A 16,688-nucleotide genomic window follows, 5' to 3' on the forward strand; every position below is an offset into this window, starting at 1 on the left:
ATAGTGGGATGCTGTCCTGGAGGAAGACTGCTGTGAAAAGTCTTCTTTGAGACACTGGTGGGTCTCTCTCATGGGGATGTCTAGGTTAGAGCACCAGGGAGAGGGCCTGGACATGCCTATGAAGAGAGGAAGGATTCCCATCGGACTCACTGGGTTACTGCTTTGTCCTTCTCCCCAGCCACATTTTGAGAGGATGGCCGAAGCCTGGTTACCTTTTGAGGAAAACCAGAATGGTGATGCCTGCCATATCCACCACAACAAAAATCATGTATTTTTAACCAGTAGTTGAGCTTAAAAACTGAGATTGTCTGCCTTTTGGGTTCATTTGATAAACACAGGCCTGAGGTTTGGGCATTTGAATCTCAAATGTACAGAGGTGTCTTTCTGAATTTTAAGTAAGAAAACCCAATGTATTCATGGCATCTTTTTTGGCTCAGTTTAACACACGCATGCTACACTTGCTGGCTTCAGAAATTACCTCCTCACCAGTCTGGATATTTAGGCATGTTCTTATTCTTCCCCTGTATGGTACAGGGACCCTATGCACTGATCATGTGAGGACACTGAAGCAAAGTATTAGAAATAGAGCCTAAATTGGATTAAGTTTTTATGTTATGAAGGTACAGATTAACAAAATGTTTTTTCCCTAGAACACTGAAAGAAAACACAGCAGTATTACCAAAGGTGATTTAAAAATATTGACAAATTGGACATAAAGCATTTGGAGAAGTTTCAGTTATGAAACTGGTGACTGGTGAACAAGGAAAAGTGTGTGATTTAACTTGCCTAATCTATAGTTCCTTTGTGGAGAAACTGCACACCATCTCTCTAGATCAGTGTGAATCATACTGCATGTCCTCTACAGGTTATGTCCCACTTTATTTTCCCTAGGGATGTTATTTAAATGTATTAGATTTGCAACAAAATTGGTGAAAATACTATGAAACTGGTAGAAACATCATACTATAATTTCTTCAGAGTAATAATAATAAACAATGAAATATATTCTATTGACCATTGGTACAGTGACTTGTTTTACTACCATGGCATAATAACTGTGGGAAGATGATAAGAGAGAAAAGAAAAAAAAAAGGAAGAAAGAATTAGAGCCAAAGAAAGCATGTGCTCCATGTAAGGAAATTATCATCTATAGAGCTGAGATAATATAAAGCTTGGTGTTAAATTTCAACAGCACTGTCAGATGGACAGTTAAACTAAATCACAGCCACAAGACCCATATAATTACTGTGTAGAAAAAGGAAGGACAGCAGCCTTTGGCTCTAGCATGAACTTTTTTATTAGAGCCACGGCTGATGGTACTATCACGGGTGATGCTAACAAGCACTTAGGAAAGTATTTTTTATTGCTCCTGTCTGTATGTACTGTGAGAAATATCTGTTTTAACCTTCATATGATTCAGAACTGGGGGGAAAGGAAGAGAGCTGGATTTTGTCCAAACACATTCAATAGTTCACTTGAAATTTAACTAAGGGTCGCTAATGAAATAGATTGGATGAATTCTAGAGGATAATTGCAGAGCAGGTTAGACCTCAGAAAAGGTACAGTGTGAGTTCAACTGCAGTTTGCAAGTCATGTCTAATATGTTCTTCTACTGTGACAAATAATCTGGCAAATGTTTTGTTGCATCCATAAAAATCTGAAGATAACCTGCTTCCAGCTTCCGAGAACTGTTCACAATAAAAAGAGGTTGAAACAGTCTGAATTCTAAATTTACTGTTGACTTCACTGCCATTGAGAACAAGTGAGCTCATCTGCAGGGAAAGAGGGCTTTATAAGCTTTTCCTCCTTCTCACCACACAGTCAGTTCCCTACCTGCTGCACGGGTGTAGGACTCACCTGGCCACCAGCTGATCAAATCCGTGCACCACCATATTCCATGGAGGATGCTCTAAGCATGCGTGCAGCCCAAAAATTTACAGCTGCTGTCAAGGACTCAACCACAAAGCAGTCGAACAGCAGGGGACCCATGTACTGTCTGAGGTCCTTATGGCCAAACTGCCTTAATGAGAGCTCTCATGGGATTTAGAAATACTAGAAAATTATCCCTTTTTGTTACTGCCAAGTCAGACCTCTGTCATGTTTGATACTGGCCATCATGGCCCCAAATGAGAGATTGAGATCCCTGGGAAAATACACTTTTCCTCATCAGATTTTGGGAATTTACATAATCACTGTGGAACCCAACTAAATTTCTGCCATATTTAGTGATAGATAACTTCTGTGACCACTGAAGGTTTTCACAATCTCCTACACTGTTAGTAACAATGGTCAGACATGTTCCTTGCAGTTACAGAGTAAACACAGGACCCACTGCAGTAAATGGCCCTTGCCGTCACTGAGAAGCAATACAGAGCCTTAAAATATCTTTAACGCATTGCCTGTATCACCCAAAACTGAACTCATGTTCGTATTTATTTACTATTTACTACGGTCTGCATCATAATTGCTTTAAAGCCCTTATCAAATTAAACACAGATTATGACCGAAAGTGGCTATTTTAACTCAGAATCAGTAAATTTCCTTCTAAAAATCTTTTTGTATGGGAAGTGCTTCCTAGTATGAATAATGATGATGACCATAATTTGAACTGACAGTACTAATTTTATAATAAGAGAGAGCTGCCAGCACACCCTTAGTCTATCAATGGTTACTAATTTATCTTTAAAGAAGTAAAGACAACCAAAGAAGAGGAAGCAACAGTGCTGAATTCTGTGAGGATTCTTCCTTTCTAAGGAACTCCAGTAAAGCTACTATCTTTTCAGACAGCCTCTTTTGGTGTAAAAATAGCATCCACGTAAATGTCACTCCAGGACGAAGATAATTATTATATTAGAGACTTGTATGACAACAGACATGCATAATGTAGATTCTATCTACACATAAACAGTTACATACAGCTGAGGACCTGCATTCAGCTGACAAACGATTTGCAAATATTATTCTGTTGACGGAGAGACACAAAGTTCACGGTGGCCTCGGTTAGTAAACAAAGACGGAAAATGTTCCTCACACACTTACCCCATGCCTAAAAAACAAGCCATTTAGAAAAAGGCGTCTGGATGTTCAAGAATCAGCATGACAGTATTCAGAGCCCATCAAAACACGCGGCCATGGCTTGGCGTCTTGTAGCTAGGCAACGTACTTCATACATTCAAAACATAGTTGTAAAAGTGCAATTCTCCTGCCAGTTGCTGCCACTCTCATTGAAAAGCCAAACTGGAAAAATATCTCTTTAGTTCAAAGTGGGGCTGTTTTGTCCAGGAAACATCTTTACTGCTTTTTCATCCTTTAACCCTTTTTGTGTTTACATTCCAGGAGGAGCAAACAGATTCATGTTGACATTTCAAGTGTAAGCATATAAAAATCGTGTGGACTCACACATACTCCCTGCAAAGAACATCATGAACACATGTAGCGAAAACTCTGGTCTTGTTCTTATTGAGTAAAATACCGAAATACAATGCCAAACAATGTGCTGCAACGCCAAACAATGTGCGTGTGCACACAGCTAACCATTAAAGCAGATTAACTTATCCTGAGCTGCATCGAGGAGATAATCCTATAGTTAAAGCTGTTAAAATGTAAACTAAGGAAACGAAAGCCTGTGCTTTTTTCTCAGAAAGCATTTACATCCCTAAGTAAAAATGCAAGCAATATTTGCACCTTAAGAGTAGAAGAAGACCACGGGAACTGTGATGTTTTGTTTAGTTTAGGTACTACTTGCATCCAAAAGAAGTAACTCTACACGTGGAAGATGCATTGCTCAGGAGTCTTTGAAAGTGGGTTACTGATTAGCAGCACACTTACTCTGGCAGGAGGGCATCCATGCAAAGAATTACAGATAAGCATCTGTAAAGCAAGTGCACTTTAAATTCACATCCTATCTCAATTCAAATTAACTTAATAATTGATGTTAAGGTTCACAGTCTGCCACCCTAAGAGTTTCTGAATTGTCATAAATCCCAGGGAAATAAATGGGAATACTGGCAGAGAGAAACACTCTTCAGTGAGAAGTGATGGATTCTGGTCCAGGCGTAATTAATAAGCCATTAGAAAGGATGCTTATAGCAAAAAGCAAGAGCATTCTGACCCAGACTAGGTAGCATGCTTTTATTCAGATTATAATGATAAAAAAATGAAAGTTTGCAAATTGGACTGATGGGTCTTAAACTGCTAAAAAAGGCTCCTGTTGCACAAGTGATGCCTGACTGACACAGAACCTAATGTTTCAACTATTTACAGCTATAAAAGCAAGCCAGGCACTTTTTTTCCCCCTTCTGGAGCAACTCCTTCCACAAACCATCCAAAGCATCCTTTTTGGCAGGCTCCTATGATGTAGAAAAGCAGGAGAACTCAAATGAACGGAAAGTCATGCAGTTATTTTTTTCATACTTGGGGAAGGGAAAAAAAGAAAACACCAAACCCAAACCGCTGAAGGGATATTCTTACAGAAGAACTTCATTGCATAAACTCAGCCACATGTCTACTAGAGCAATGTCCCTTAACGACCTCTGGCAACGCAATTAATCAACAACCAAGCGTGGAGCAAAGCATGGCTCTGCATGGGTAATACCAGCCAGATCCAACCCACAGTTATCAGGACAGCCATTTTTCACTTGGGGGGAAAGAAAAGGACTGCATCCCCTCACCAGCAGCCCAACTCAACCAACTTTTGCAGCTCTGTTTACCTGCGGTTTGCATTTACGTCCTACACTTGAACCACAAGTGCTGCTGGCTTCCAGTGCGGTCAAGCTATTCTTGCTGGAAATAGCATCTCAGTGCACTCAACAAGGAAGTCGTCTGTACTCTTAAGGTGTTCTCCACCATTTTCACTAGCAGGTTTGTTTGGGGACTAATTTAGTCTAGGAAGTGCTATCAGCCCTTTCTGCTTGGACCACAACTGCAGAGAGAGAGGAGCTGCGTGTTACACATCTCACTGGGAAAGATGGAACAATGTCATGTCTTAAGCAGAGATAAGCTGGGCGGCCTCAGCTGAGTCCCCCCGATCAGGCAAATCACGCCCTCTCCACCCTGGCAGGAGTCCCAACACTGCACTGGCACGAAAATGTGTCCCCGCAGTGGGGGTGACTGCGCAGGGGACGGGAGCGGGCGCACACAAATACATGCACCACTGGTTGGGTTCTCAACCCCTCTTCCATCCCCGTCAGCTGCCCCTGAGATGCAGTGCAACCCGACGGGAGAGCCGAATCCTTCGGCGGGGAGGCAACCACGGGGTAAAGCAGAGCAGCCTGGCTGGAGGCCCGCCAGGCTCGGCACGCTGCATCCCGGCCACCCACGGCCCGAGGGACAGCACGCCTGTGCCGGCCAGGGCGATGCCTACCTCGCGGGTGAAGAGGATGGCGGCATCGTAGTGCTCGTCGTGGTCGTCGTCGAGGCGGTTGTGCTGGTGCTGCCACTTGCAGAAGTTCTTGAGAGTGGTGGCGGCGTTCCTGTTGACCTCCAGCCCCTTCTCCTTCTCGCCCAGGGCCACCACCTTGACCACGGCCAGCCGGACGTGGTTCTCCAGGCTGGCGTGGGCGTAGAGCCGGGAGGCGATGGAGGCCAAGGTGAGCAGGTAGTGCTGCAGCCCCTTCCCGTACTTGCGGACCATGGAGGCGTCGGCCACCAGCAGCAGCTCCACCTGCCGGGCCCGGGAGACGGAGCGACGCCGCCGCCGCCGCCGCCCGTCCCCCGCCGCCGCCCCGGCGGGGTCGCGGGTCTCGCAGCTGGTGCGGGCGGGCACCGTCTCGAAGCTGAAGCGCTCCCTGCGGAAGAGGTGCGGGGTTCGGGCCGGGCCCTCCCCGTAGATCCGCGGTCCGGCCGCCTCCGCGCCGCGCCGCGCCGGCCGGACGGTGTAGCGGGAGCGCCCCACGGCGAAGAAGCCGTCGAGGCCGCCGCAGAGGTTGAAGACGGCGAGGGAGCGCGGGCTGCCGTCCACCGTGCCGCGGTAGTGGCAGCGCGGCCCGTCGCGCTCCAGGTCGAGCAGGAAGCGCTGTCCCCCGGCGTAGAGCACATACCCCGCCTTGCCGCCCCCCGCGTAGGTCGGGTCGAGGCGCCGCACGACGCCGCTGGCCCCGCGGGGCGGCCCGGGGGCGGGGGGCCGGGGGGGCGGCGGCGGCGGCGCTCCCGGGTCGGCAGGTGCCGGCGGCGAGGCCAGAGCGCGGTGCGGCTGGGCCGCCAGCAGCAGCGACAGCAGCCTCAGGAGCATCCTGCCCCGCCGTCAGGAGCGGCGGCGGGAATTAGGAGGAGTAATAATAATAATAACAGGAGTCGGGGACGGCGGTGGAAAGAGCCGGCCCGGCGGAGTGCGGCAGCGTAGTTAAGGGACGGGAAGAAGGGGGAAGATGGGGGGGAAGGGGAAAAAAAAAAAGAAAAAAAAAAGAAAAAGAAAGTTCTCCCTCCCAAACTCGAGTCAAGTGTGAGTGGGAGAGAAAAAAATGTCAACAAAAGCCGCTCGCGTGTGAACTTTGTGTTTCTCAGCAGGGAAGAGCCGGGAGCACATGGAAGGAGAGAGAGAGGCAAAAAATCCCAAATCGCTGCTGCTGCCGGGGAGGCAAAGTGGGGAGAGAGGAAAAGGAGGAGAGGAGGCTCGGAACCGGCAAGTAGAGAAGTTTGAGCACTTCCCACTCCTCTTCCACTTCTCTGCTGTAGTCACCGGATCATCACCAGCAGCAGCAAGGGCAGGGGCCAGGTCTGCTGCGACTCGGCACTTTCTCGGGCTCCGGTGGGGTCCCTTTCCTTCTTTTGCCCCCTTTTGTTTTGAAGAGGAGAAAGGGAGACAAGAAATTCAGGCACCAAAAACCGCCTCGATCGTCTCCGGCGAGATGGTTAAAAAGGAAAAAAAAAAAAAGCGCCCAAGAAGCGGAAAACGTCCTGGATTTCTGTAAAAGCGCCCTCCCTGTATCTTTTCTGTTGTTGTTGTTATCCCCAGTCTGCCGATGTGAACAAGAGGAGAAGGGAGAGAAATGTGAAGATGAGAGGAGGTGGAACAATGAATTTATAGCGGAATGCCATCCTGCAATGGCAATTTCAACAATTCGTCACTGCAGGCTGCCTCTTAAAGGGAGAGCTTCAAAACCACCACTCCCACACTTCCTTCTCATTTAATCAGACAGAAGGAGAAACTTGAGGGGAGGCGGAAAGGGGGGGGCGGCTGCGGGGGGAGGAGAAAAGGAGGGATAGTGAGAGGGAGAGAGGGAAGCAGAAGAGGGGAAGAGCCGGAGGAAGCCGGGGAGGGGAGAGAGACCGGGAGAAAAAACTATGTGTGAAAACCGCGAGGTTTTCCCCGAAACGCTTGAAGCCCCAGAGTCACCCGGGGTTTGAGTTGTCACCGCTGGCCGGGGACGGTGGAGCCGGGCTTACCTCCCGTCCTGCCGCCGCCCCCGCTCTGCTGCCTGGCGCTGCAGTTTGCAAAGCTCGGTGGAGGAGGCAGGTTTGCGTCTGGCTCCGGAGGGGAGGGAAGCGTCCGGGGCTTTTCCGAGAACGCCGGTGATGCGGCGCCCGAGGCGACTTGGGGAGCGGAGCGGCTGCAGCTGGCCCGGGGTGTCACCGGCGCTGCCCCCCGTGTCCCGGCTCGGCCCCTGTCCATGCCTCTTTCCCGGGTCGGCGGCAGCGCCAAACTTCCCCTCTTTGTCTGGGCGGCCGCGGCTCGTCTTCATCCAGCCTGTCATTAAGACCCAGCAAGCTGTCATCTAGTGTGGACTGTGATTTCCCCTGAGCCCTGAGGACGAGAGAGGGCGGGGAAGCGGTAATGCTTGCTCTAATCTTTCGAATGACTTCAGATACTTAGATCATCCCCCCGCTGACACACATATCCACTAACCCTATTCCCTCGTCTTCCACCCCCTGCTTCGTGCTCCAGCAGGGACACCGCGAAGTGCAGATGACTGCATTTCCCTTTTCATGTGCCCTTTCCACCTTAACATTGCCCACAGAGTGAGTGGAGATTGGCAAACAGCTCGTTCTCTGCCCAGACCATGGCTGGAAGGCAGCATGGGCTCTGGGAAGGCGAGAGGAAGGGGACCCCTGAGGATTTCGACCCTGCTGATTTCCCGTCCTGAGGTACCGACCCTGCGCAGCCAGGGCTTTGCCTTGCACCAAGTCAAACATGGATGCATGGGAAACAACAGTGTTTATTATCTCATGTTTCCTCTCGATGTCTCAAAACGGGTGCCTGGAGCAGGTGCTCTCTGGCTGCAGGACTCCAGGGGGATGCAGGTCTCCAACTCCATCCTCACCTGCAAACAGCATCTCAGCCCGACTGCTCTGACTGCAAGGGAGTGACGGCCACATCTGTGATGCTTTGCAGGATCACGGCCGTGTTGGTGGGATGCACAGAGAATGGCACACCAGCACCTGCCTCTGTAGCTTCCAGGGGCTGCTTTGAGAGTCTGGCACGTCTCTAAGGAACAGGTTAACTAAAGCCACAAATGTTTCAAAAATTAATATTCCCATGTAAATGATTACATTAACATAACCCTGAGGTTATGCTTATGAAATGTTTAACGCACCGAAGTGTTGCTGGTGTTCTTTCTTCTTTTTCCATTTTTCCAGAAATAGTGATAACTGAGATCAAAAGTTCATTTCTCAACCTCCTAGTATCTCTTTTTCTACATTTCAGTTTTCTATCATCACCAAAAATTTTTAATTGGAGTCAGTAAGTTTCAAAATTAAGAGTTATATATCAGGAAGGTCACATTAACCTTTTGGGGTATTGGTCCAGGACTATTCAACATTTAAAAATTTCAACATTTTCTCAGCTACTTTAAGCTAGTTATAAAGTTAAAACAGTTGAAGAAAAATTTAAAGAGAGAGAAAGAAAAAGACATATTTTGATTAGAAAAAGAACCTGTAATTTGCCTCACACTTTTTCTTGGATGGGTTTTACTTTTCATTTGAGATTAATGTATATCTGTTCAGTACCAACAATATTTTTATTGACTTCACTGGGACCTGATCAAGCCCTGGATTTGCAAATATGTCTGGATCCAAACTCCCAGATACCCCTGGAGAGGTGCTAAAGATGAGATATCGGATAAGGAATGTATTTTGGATAACAACCTCAGAAACTCTCATTAAAAAAGTGTTAGTTTGTCAATGAAAAGGCATATGGTGCACAAGAGGCCAGTGTAAGGTTCTCCCATGCTACAGCCTAATTCTGACTGTCTGGACATATATAACCTTGGAAAAGCAGGAATGCTTAGAAGGGCTAGTGATAATTAAATATGTCTCACTGCTCATCTCTTGTGTTATCTTTGATTTCCCAAATGACAGAAAAAGTTGGCTAAGCTTCCACAGTGCCCTGTTTCACTGAGCAAGAATCTAGGCTTTCCAGGAAGGTACAAATTAGCCTTTGCAAATTACCCCATAGATTATGAAATCTTTCCTATTTATATTTCAAAACTGCAATAACTCAGCACAGCAGTGCAATAATGGAAAGATAGGTCAGTCATGCCTCCTGCAATGAGAGAGACCTCTTTTAGTCTGAGAGCCTGGAAGTGTAAGAATAAATCACTGAAATGAATCATCTTTTTCCTCATAGTTTTGCCCTCTTAGCCTCTTTTTACAGTTACAGCACTGCCTTTAAACAAGAAATCCTGTTAGCATGTCCCAAGTTGTGGATGACACTAAATCCTTGTCAAACAGTTCTGACCTGGAAATTTCAAAGCTGACCTTTCTCAACTGAGAGATAGAGAGCCAGAAATTCTCAATTAGCTTTAAGGCACAATGCAAGTTTTGTACACTTTGGACCAATTCAATACTGATGAAAGAAGACAATATCCCCTGGAGTCTCTGGGAGCTACAAGCTGCTTTCATTAAAGTTGTGTTTCACCCTCTGGGTTTGCCCATGAAAGCCTTTAGGATCCTTCAAATAACAGCCTTGGTAGCTGGGGATTCCTGATCATGTAGCATCTTAGCCACATAAGAAACATTGCTCTAAGCAGTAGAAACACTCACATGAAGGAATAGCTTGAGGGATGTGGAGATACCAGCAAAGTTGTTAATAATTTTATCTTTGTGTCCTTTAAATTGTTTATAAAATGGTCCCGTTTTGCATCACCTCTTTTTCAATTCTCAGTCATGTTGCAAGGGGTAGAAAACTATGAATCCAACTGGATTGTTGAAAAATTAGCCTTGTGTTTGCCTGCAGCCCCCTGACAGTAGTTAAGGCCTAGCAGAGATGTCCTACCCAACACCACCTGCTTTCACCATTAACTTAACTCTTTCTCCTTGAAAATTAAAATAATTCTGTTCAGCTTTTATTGTTCTGGTGCTAGGACTGTCTGGCATTTCTATGTAATTGCACAGGGAAGATAGCAATTACTATGGGAGGCAACATTTCTTCTATAAAAATATAAGAAAACCAGATCAAACCCAGGAAAATTGCCTGCTCATCATGATTCAAAGTAATACCAACCAAACAGCATTTGATAGACTTGTGATCAACACAGGGAACTGGACCCAGGTTTGGGTAAGATCCTATTCAAGAAACTACCTGTAGCAACACGCTTCTTAACATGAGACAACTTTCTCCCTCCTGAGAATTGAAAGCCTCTCTTCTATTAACTTTATAGGAAATTTTAATATGTTGAGAAGGACTTGGGGGTGCTGATGGATGAGAGGCTGGACACGACCCAGGCATGTGCACTGGGAGCCCAGAAACCCCCCGTGTCCTGGGCTGCATCCAAAGCAGTGTGGGCAGCAGGGGAGGGAGGGGATTCTGCCCCTCTGCTCTGCTCTGGTGAGACCCCACCTGTAGTGCTGCCTCCAGCTCTGGGGTCCCAGCACAGGAAGGACATGGAGCTGTTGGAGCAAGTCCAGAGGAGGCCACCAAGGTGATCAGAGGGATGGAGCACCTCTGCTATGAGGAAAGGCTGAGAGAATTGGGATTGTTCAACCTGGAAAAGAGAAGGCTTTGTGGTGACCTAAGTGTGGCCTTCCAGTACCTGAAGGGAACCTTCAGGAAAGATGGGACAAGAGCATGGATGCACAGGATAAGGGGAATGGCTTCAAACTGAGAGACAGTGGATTTAGATTGGATATTAAGAAGAAATTCTTCCCTGTGATGGTGGTGAGGCCCCGGCACAGGTTGCCCAGAGCAGCTGTGGATACCCCATCCCTGGAAGTGTTCAAGGCCAGGTTGGATGGGATTCTAAGCAAACTGGTCTCATGGAAGATGTCTCTGCCCATGGCAGGGTGGTTGGAACAAGATGATCTTCAAGGTCACCTTCCAACCCAAATCATTTTATGACTCTATGGTTCTATGACATCGGCAAGGCCAAGCCTGCCTGCAACAGGAGGCTGTTTGAATCTTTATTCCCCCAGAAATCTACCAGTGATATTTTGCTGCTTCTCTAATCTACTATGCTTTATTGGTCTTGTCAGCAGTTTTAACAATACAAACATTATGATTATAATGTTCAAGTCTATTCACTTTAAAGCTTTCCTACAGTTATACATGACAACCACTAAAGAAATTTATTTCTAAAGTGCTCATTATTAAATAAAATATTCATTATAAGTAATTTTGCAAAGAGCTCTTAAAGATTAATATTTTAGGCTAGTGTTCTGGAAAGGACTAGATATTCCAGCATTTGGAATAAGTTATACAGCCTTGACTCCCACCCTAGGACAGCAGCACAGTCAGCATTGTCCCTTATTTGGACAATGTGTCTTTACATGGCTTGAATGCTGTGAAAACCCATTCAGATTGAGACCTCTTGGTGGTTGTTTTGACTAAGTCGCTTGTTGATATTGAAGTGGATTTGTGGTTGGTAAATAAGACAGCACCACCATTATTGGTGTATCCTTCCTGCCAGTCCTAGTGGATGTGTTGGAAACTGAGGGCTTCTGGAGACTGAGGTAACTTCTTTGTCCTTCTCATATTGCACGTGGCAAAGGCAATAGTGGAAAGCTTGTTGTGGACTGTACATTCTCTCTGTTCCACAGCTGGGCTTTCCTCCACACACAGCTGACATTTCTAAGGAGTCCGGTACAGTTTTTATAGGACTTAAATTATTTATTTAAAGGTCAAGTAACATCTACCTGAGAAAAACAATTAGAAAGTATTTTCACAATAAGACACAGGCTGGCGTTCCTCAGTGTGCAGGTTCTTGGGTGGCATTAGTCAGGTTGTACCTTTGTGCTCCTCACAAGCCACCACTGCATTTGGCCACCACCTGTAGTTGTTGTAATTGGCCAGGTTTAAAATAAAATTGTCTTCAGTTACAATAAAATCATGAACTTAAAGCAGTCATACTTGGTAAGGAATGCAAGTCTTTATGGTGTGAAGCACTGTAGCTTTAAGGCAAAATGTTTTGCTTGTTTCTTTATGGTCAATGACATCTTCAAGTACAGCCATGTGGGAGTGAAGGAGACGCCTTTGGCTTGGGGCTTATGTTTTTATAAGTGGCATGTGTAAATAATGTATCAAGTATATAACAGTTCCAGTAGGCTGGAAATCTTACATTTGACATCAGCTTCATTTTTCTGTAAGAGCTAAGGAGGCAGCCATAAGGGGCATGGAGTTGAAGGTGGGTTGGGCACTGTTTAAGTAGCAGTATTGTTTTAGTGTAACAACACAAGAATACTGTGAGTTTGTGGGTACCATATCAAATTAAACCAGGAAACTCCTTGAGGCCTGGCATCCAGAAATCAGATTGTTAGGGTGTCAGCTTATGGAGGAGGAAAAGAGATTTCTGCAAGATTAATCATATATAAAAATAAATCACATAATAAAAGTATACCCTTCACCTGCATAGCAGGATCCAGAGGAGGGGTGAGTTGACTGATCAAAAGAAGCAATACGATTGTCCAGTCAGGGGGAAAAAGAAGACACAAACGACAAATCGTATTTCCTAGGCGTTGACCTAGAGAATAGACCAGAATGGGGTCCTCACCTTCCTACAACTGTTGCAAGAAATGGACTCACATAAGCCATAAGTGAGTATTTGTGACCATTGAACCTACTATGAATTTTATTTAAAAACACATGTTGGGTGGAGGCAGTGCTCTGCAGGAAGTATCAGATGTTAGTACAGTAAGTATCAGACCCTTATCCTTTTTTATTTTCTGAACAGCAGCAAGATAATCAGAGGAAGGGTAAAATGTTAAACTTTCCTTATAGAAAAATGACACTTGTTATAAAAATACATTTTAAGAGTGCAAGATGTGCATGTGATGTATGCTACAGCTGTTCGTTCTGAAGACTAGAAGGCCCAAAAAACTCTCGAGTGTAGTTTTTGTGAGGAGCAGCAGACATTTAATTAATCTCAGTCCTAGAATTTTACAGCCGATATGTGGTCTCTGAACATCTCTGCTCTAGTTAGCAGAACATCTGTAGTAGAAAAACAGAACTCAAATAAATCTGCATTCTCTTGTAGCCCTCCAAACCTTACCACTTTTTATCATTATTTCTTTAAATATTTTTCCAAAGATTTTTATGTTTAGCTTCTCCCTGTCCTCCCAGCTCCATTCGTGAATCTTTCAGCGAGCTGTGCAACTTAAAATTCTTACTGAGCCTCATCTAAACAAAAACTAATTCAATACTGAATTAGGAGACTCACTTCTCAAATCTTGTTTTCCTTTTTTCACATAGACTGTATATATATCCATAAATACCTAGATCTGAAATTTTGGAGCAATTATAATAAAAGAAGTGCCTCAAAAGTTCTTTTTTTTTCTTTTTTTTTTTTTCAGTCAAGTCCTCAGTTTATGCAAATTGGGATAGTTCCATGTGGACAAATTGTTAGAGGTATAGCTTTATGAATTTACACTTCTATAAATGATATTCCAGTACTGTAGGTGGAATATCTTTTTCCATGTCATCTGAGGCATAAACCAGAAAATGTACTTCCCTAGACTTCAAAGTTAAAACTGTAAGAGTGATTAAAGAGAAATTTAAAACAAACATTCACTTGCCAGATCTCACCTGGCATTAATACACATGCTCCACCATCTAAGATATCAAGTTCTGGTTGCTGTGTGCACAGATTTTTCCATCTGAATCCTGGTTGCCCTGAAACTCAGGAAGAGCTTTGCAGGTGCTGTGAGGCAGGAGCTGGGGGCAGTGCTCTCAGGTGGCACTGCTGTCAGCACAGGGATTCAGCTGGATGGCCCTCACTCAGAACAGAAATCTTTGCCACGAAGGGGAAACGTGGAGATCCTGCAGCTTGCTCTTCCCACAGAGAGTTCTGTAACATTAATCCACAAGTAGGATCATTTTAAGAGCACTTCTTGCTCTTGTACATTGTCTAAGAAGGCAGGTGGGTGTGCACTGGGCACATCTAGGGGAGGATCATGACTGTGCTTTTGGAGGGATTTTCCTATTCCCTTATTATCTCCACTTACTGCACTTTGATTTGCACCAGGTAGGGGTCATGGAACACACAAACAGGATTCCTTTGGAATGAAACTAAACCAGAAGTTATGTTCCCATGGGCACAGGAATAGACTAGAGCTAGACCAAATAAATCCACCTAAAGGTGTACTGAGTGGATGCCACATCCTTAGCACCAACTGTTCCACATCCAGATCTCCTCCTATCCAGCTACACTACTTCTCAGAGTGGACAGTCCTGCTACTGTTGAGGAAAATCAGAAGGACACAAACAGACTGCAGTGTCAGCTGAGAGCTACACAATGTTCCTTTTCAGATGGGGAGGTCTCAGACACTTTGCAAGCTAGGATGTTGTATGAAGAAATGATAAGAGAATGCATACGTAAGACAGGGCCATCATTTTTTGGATGTATTTTACTGTCTTTAACAGTGGAAAGCATACATTTAATGAATAGCACATACATTTTATTGATTAACACATACATTTTAATGTTTAGCACATTTCTTGCAATGCACTCACTTCCATCAAAAGGGCCAGGAGGTCCATCTAACATTTAAATGCTATGTTAGTCTTATTTTAAGGGCTTAAATGGATCTCAAATGATGCATTAGACTTATGCTGGCCTTGGGCATAAGGGCACAATTCACCCTGAAAGAAGAGACCAAACATAAGTGTCATCACAGCTGCAATATTCATTTCTGGAATGCACCCAGCAGGTCTTATCCAAGCCACTACAGACAGGCAGTTTGAGTTTTTCCAGTTCCTAATGATTACACAGTATCCTGGAGTCAGTTGGACAATTTCCACCGAGAGTGAAACTCTTTGTATTTAATATCCCCCTAAAATAAAAGTGGTATAAAAGAAGGGCCTCAGTCTTTTTCTTCTTTTATTGCTGCTGTTGAAAAGGCATAGCCCACAGGGATTGGAGCACTGGGCAAAACTACAAAATATGCAGTACATCCTGTTTCACCAAAGTAGGCAGATCCTCTCCTGTAACAACCAGACCAGTACAATGGAAGACTTTGTCTAGTTTTCCTGCCCATACAGTGCTATAGCGTGCGTGGTATTTCATTATGGTTTCCATTTCAGGAAGGTAAATGGTGAAAATTGATAAATATCATGACTCCTTTTTCTCAATTGTTCCGGGATGGTGTGTGTTTAAAAGGAATGGGAAAATCTCCCTGGAGCTCTATTACATGGTACTGCAATGTACCACAGGAAATTATTTCCCTTTTTAGTAGACACCAAAAATATCATCAAATACGAGTCTTGAAAATCGTCAGCAGCCATGTTGCAAAGAAATTTGTAAAGAAATAAACAAATGAAGTGTCTAGGAGATATAACACATGGGCAGAGCAGAGAACAGCTTGATGTTAGGTTGATCTGAACAACTGGTCCTTTCAAAATCCATCTACGTGATCTTCAGCAGGAGGAAACTCTGGAGCAGGTTCACTGGACAAAAACACTACTTCCACTATACCTTATGCTACAAAATGTCATTCCTATCTCTGGAATGGATTTACAAAGCAGTATCAAAACACACAGCCCACCTTTCAGGGCATTAGGAGAACAAGGCAAGAAACCTCCCAGTCAACGCAAACTTTTGCTTTCCTGTGTAGTCTGAGTTACAGAGATTTCATCATAGCTTCAGGGCTGTTTCCCAAATTACCTACTTCTCTCAGAACTTCTCTGCTCCCTTGCCTGCAATATTTTCAGATTTTTTTTCCTCCATAGAGAACATTCTGAAATGTGCGTGTCATGGTCTAGATCATAGCCACACCAGGCAACCTTATTTCCTTCCTGATGTTTACTGGGGTTTATATGCTCCAAAATGAACTGAAAAATGTGTGTACTCAAACTCTTGCCAATGAACAGCATGACTTTCCATGGTTCATAAAAACTCACCCATCCCCTGTGTAGGAAAACCATTCTCCTCTGCACAAGAGCAGAAGTTCACTACTTCAAAACATGCAAACCATATGGTGACATGTTTTAAAAGAAAACATAACAACACAGTGTCCCACCCATGACCTTTCCCAACAACAACCCACCCTTTTCATCCTGGAACACTGACCGCTACAATCACCTGGTTTACCACAAGGTTCTTGCTGCTGTTGTCTGAGGAAGGATGAGTGTTAGCACTTGTGCTTGGCAGCTGCAAGTTAGCCTGTTGTCAGCCTTACCACCTTCTTATTTGGTGACTGATTTATGCCCAAAGCAGGAGGAAGCCAGAGCACATTAAGGGGTAGTTTGTGCCTTGGGCTCTTCCCCTGCTGTGGCTGGGAAGTTCTCAAACCTCAGCCTCCAGGAGATCAGAAGCACACACATA

At 44.9% G+C, this 16,688-nt stretch overlaps 1 protein-coding gene and 1 long non-coding RNA gene across 2 annotated transcripts in view; one reads left to right on the forward strand and one right to left on the reverse strand.

The window, feature by feature from the left end:
• The window catches only part of ADAMTS5 (ADAM metallopeptidase with thrombospondin type 1 motif 5), a 46,899-nt gene extending 40,670 nt beyond the window's left edge, over nt 1-6,229 (reverse strand). The window contains exon 1 of the mRNA XM_027681550.1: nt 5,363-6,229. Within this exon, the coding sequence (XP_027537351.1) occupies nt 5,363-6,229 (867 nt within the window). The remainder of the gene's footprint in view (nt 1-5,362) is intronic.
• Nucleotides 6,230-6,760: 531 nt separating this feature from the next.
• On the forward strand, nt 6,761-9,535 carry LOC113966360. The gene is made up of 2 exons (XR_003533800.1): nt 6,761-6,921; nt 7,956-9,535. It is a non-coding gene; the product is annotated as an uncharacterized LOC113966360 (long non-coding RNA).
• The last annotated feature ends 7,153 nt before the right edge of the window (nt 9,536-16,688 follow it).

The sequence above is a fragment of the Neopelma chrysocephalum genome, unplaced genomic scaffold, assembly GCF_003984885.1.
Source record: "Neopelma chrysocephalum unplaced genomic scaffold, ASM398488v2 Primary Assembly neopelma1_60, whole genome shotgun sequence".
NCBI lineage: Eukaryota > Metazoa > Chordata > Aves > Passeriformes > Pipridae > Neopelma > Neopelma chrysocephalum.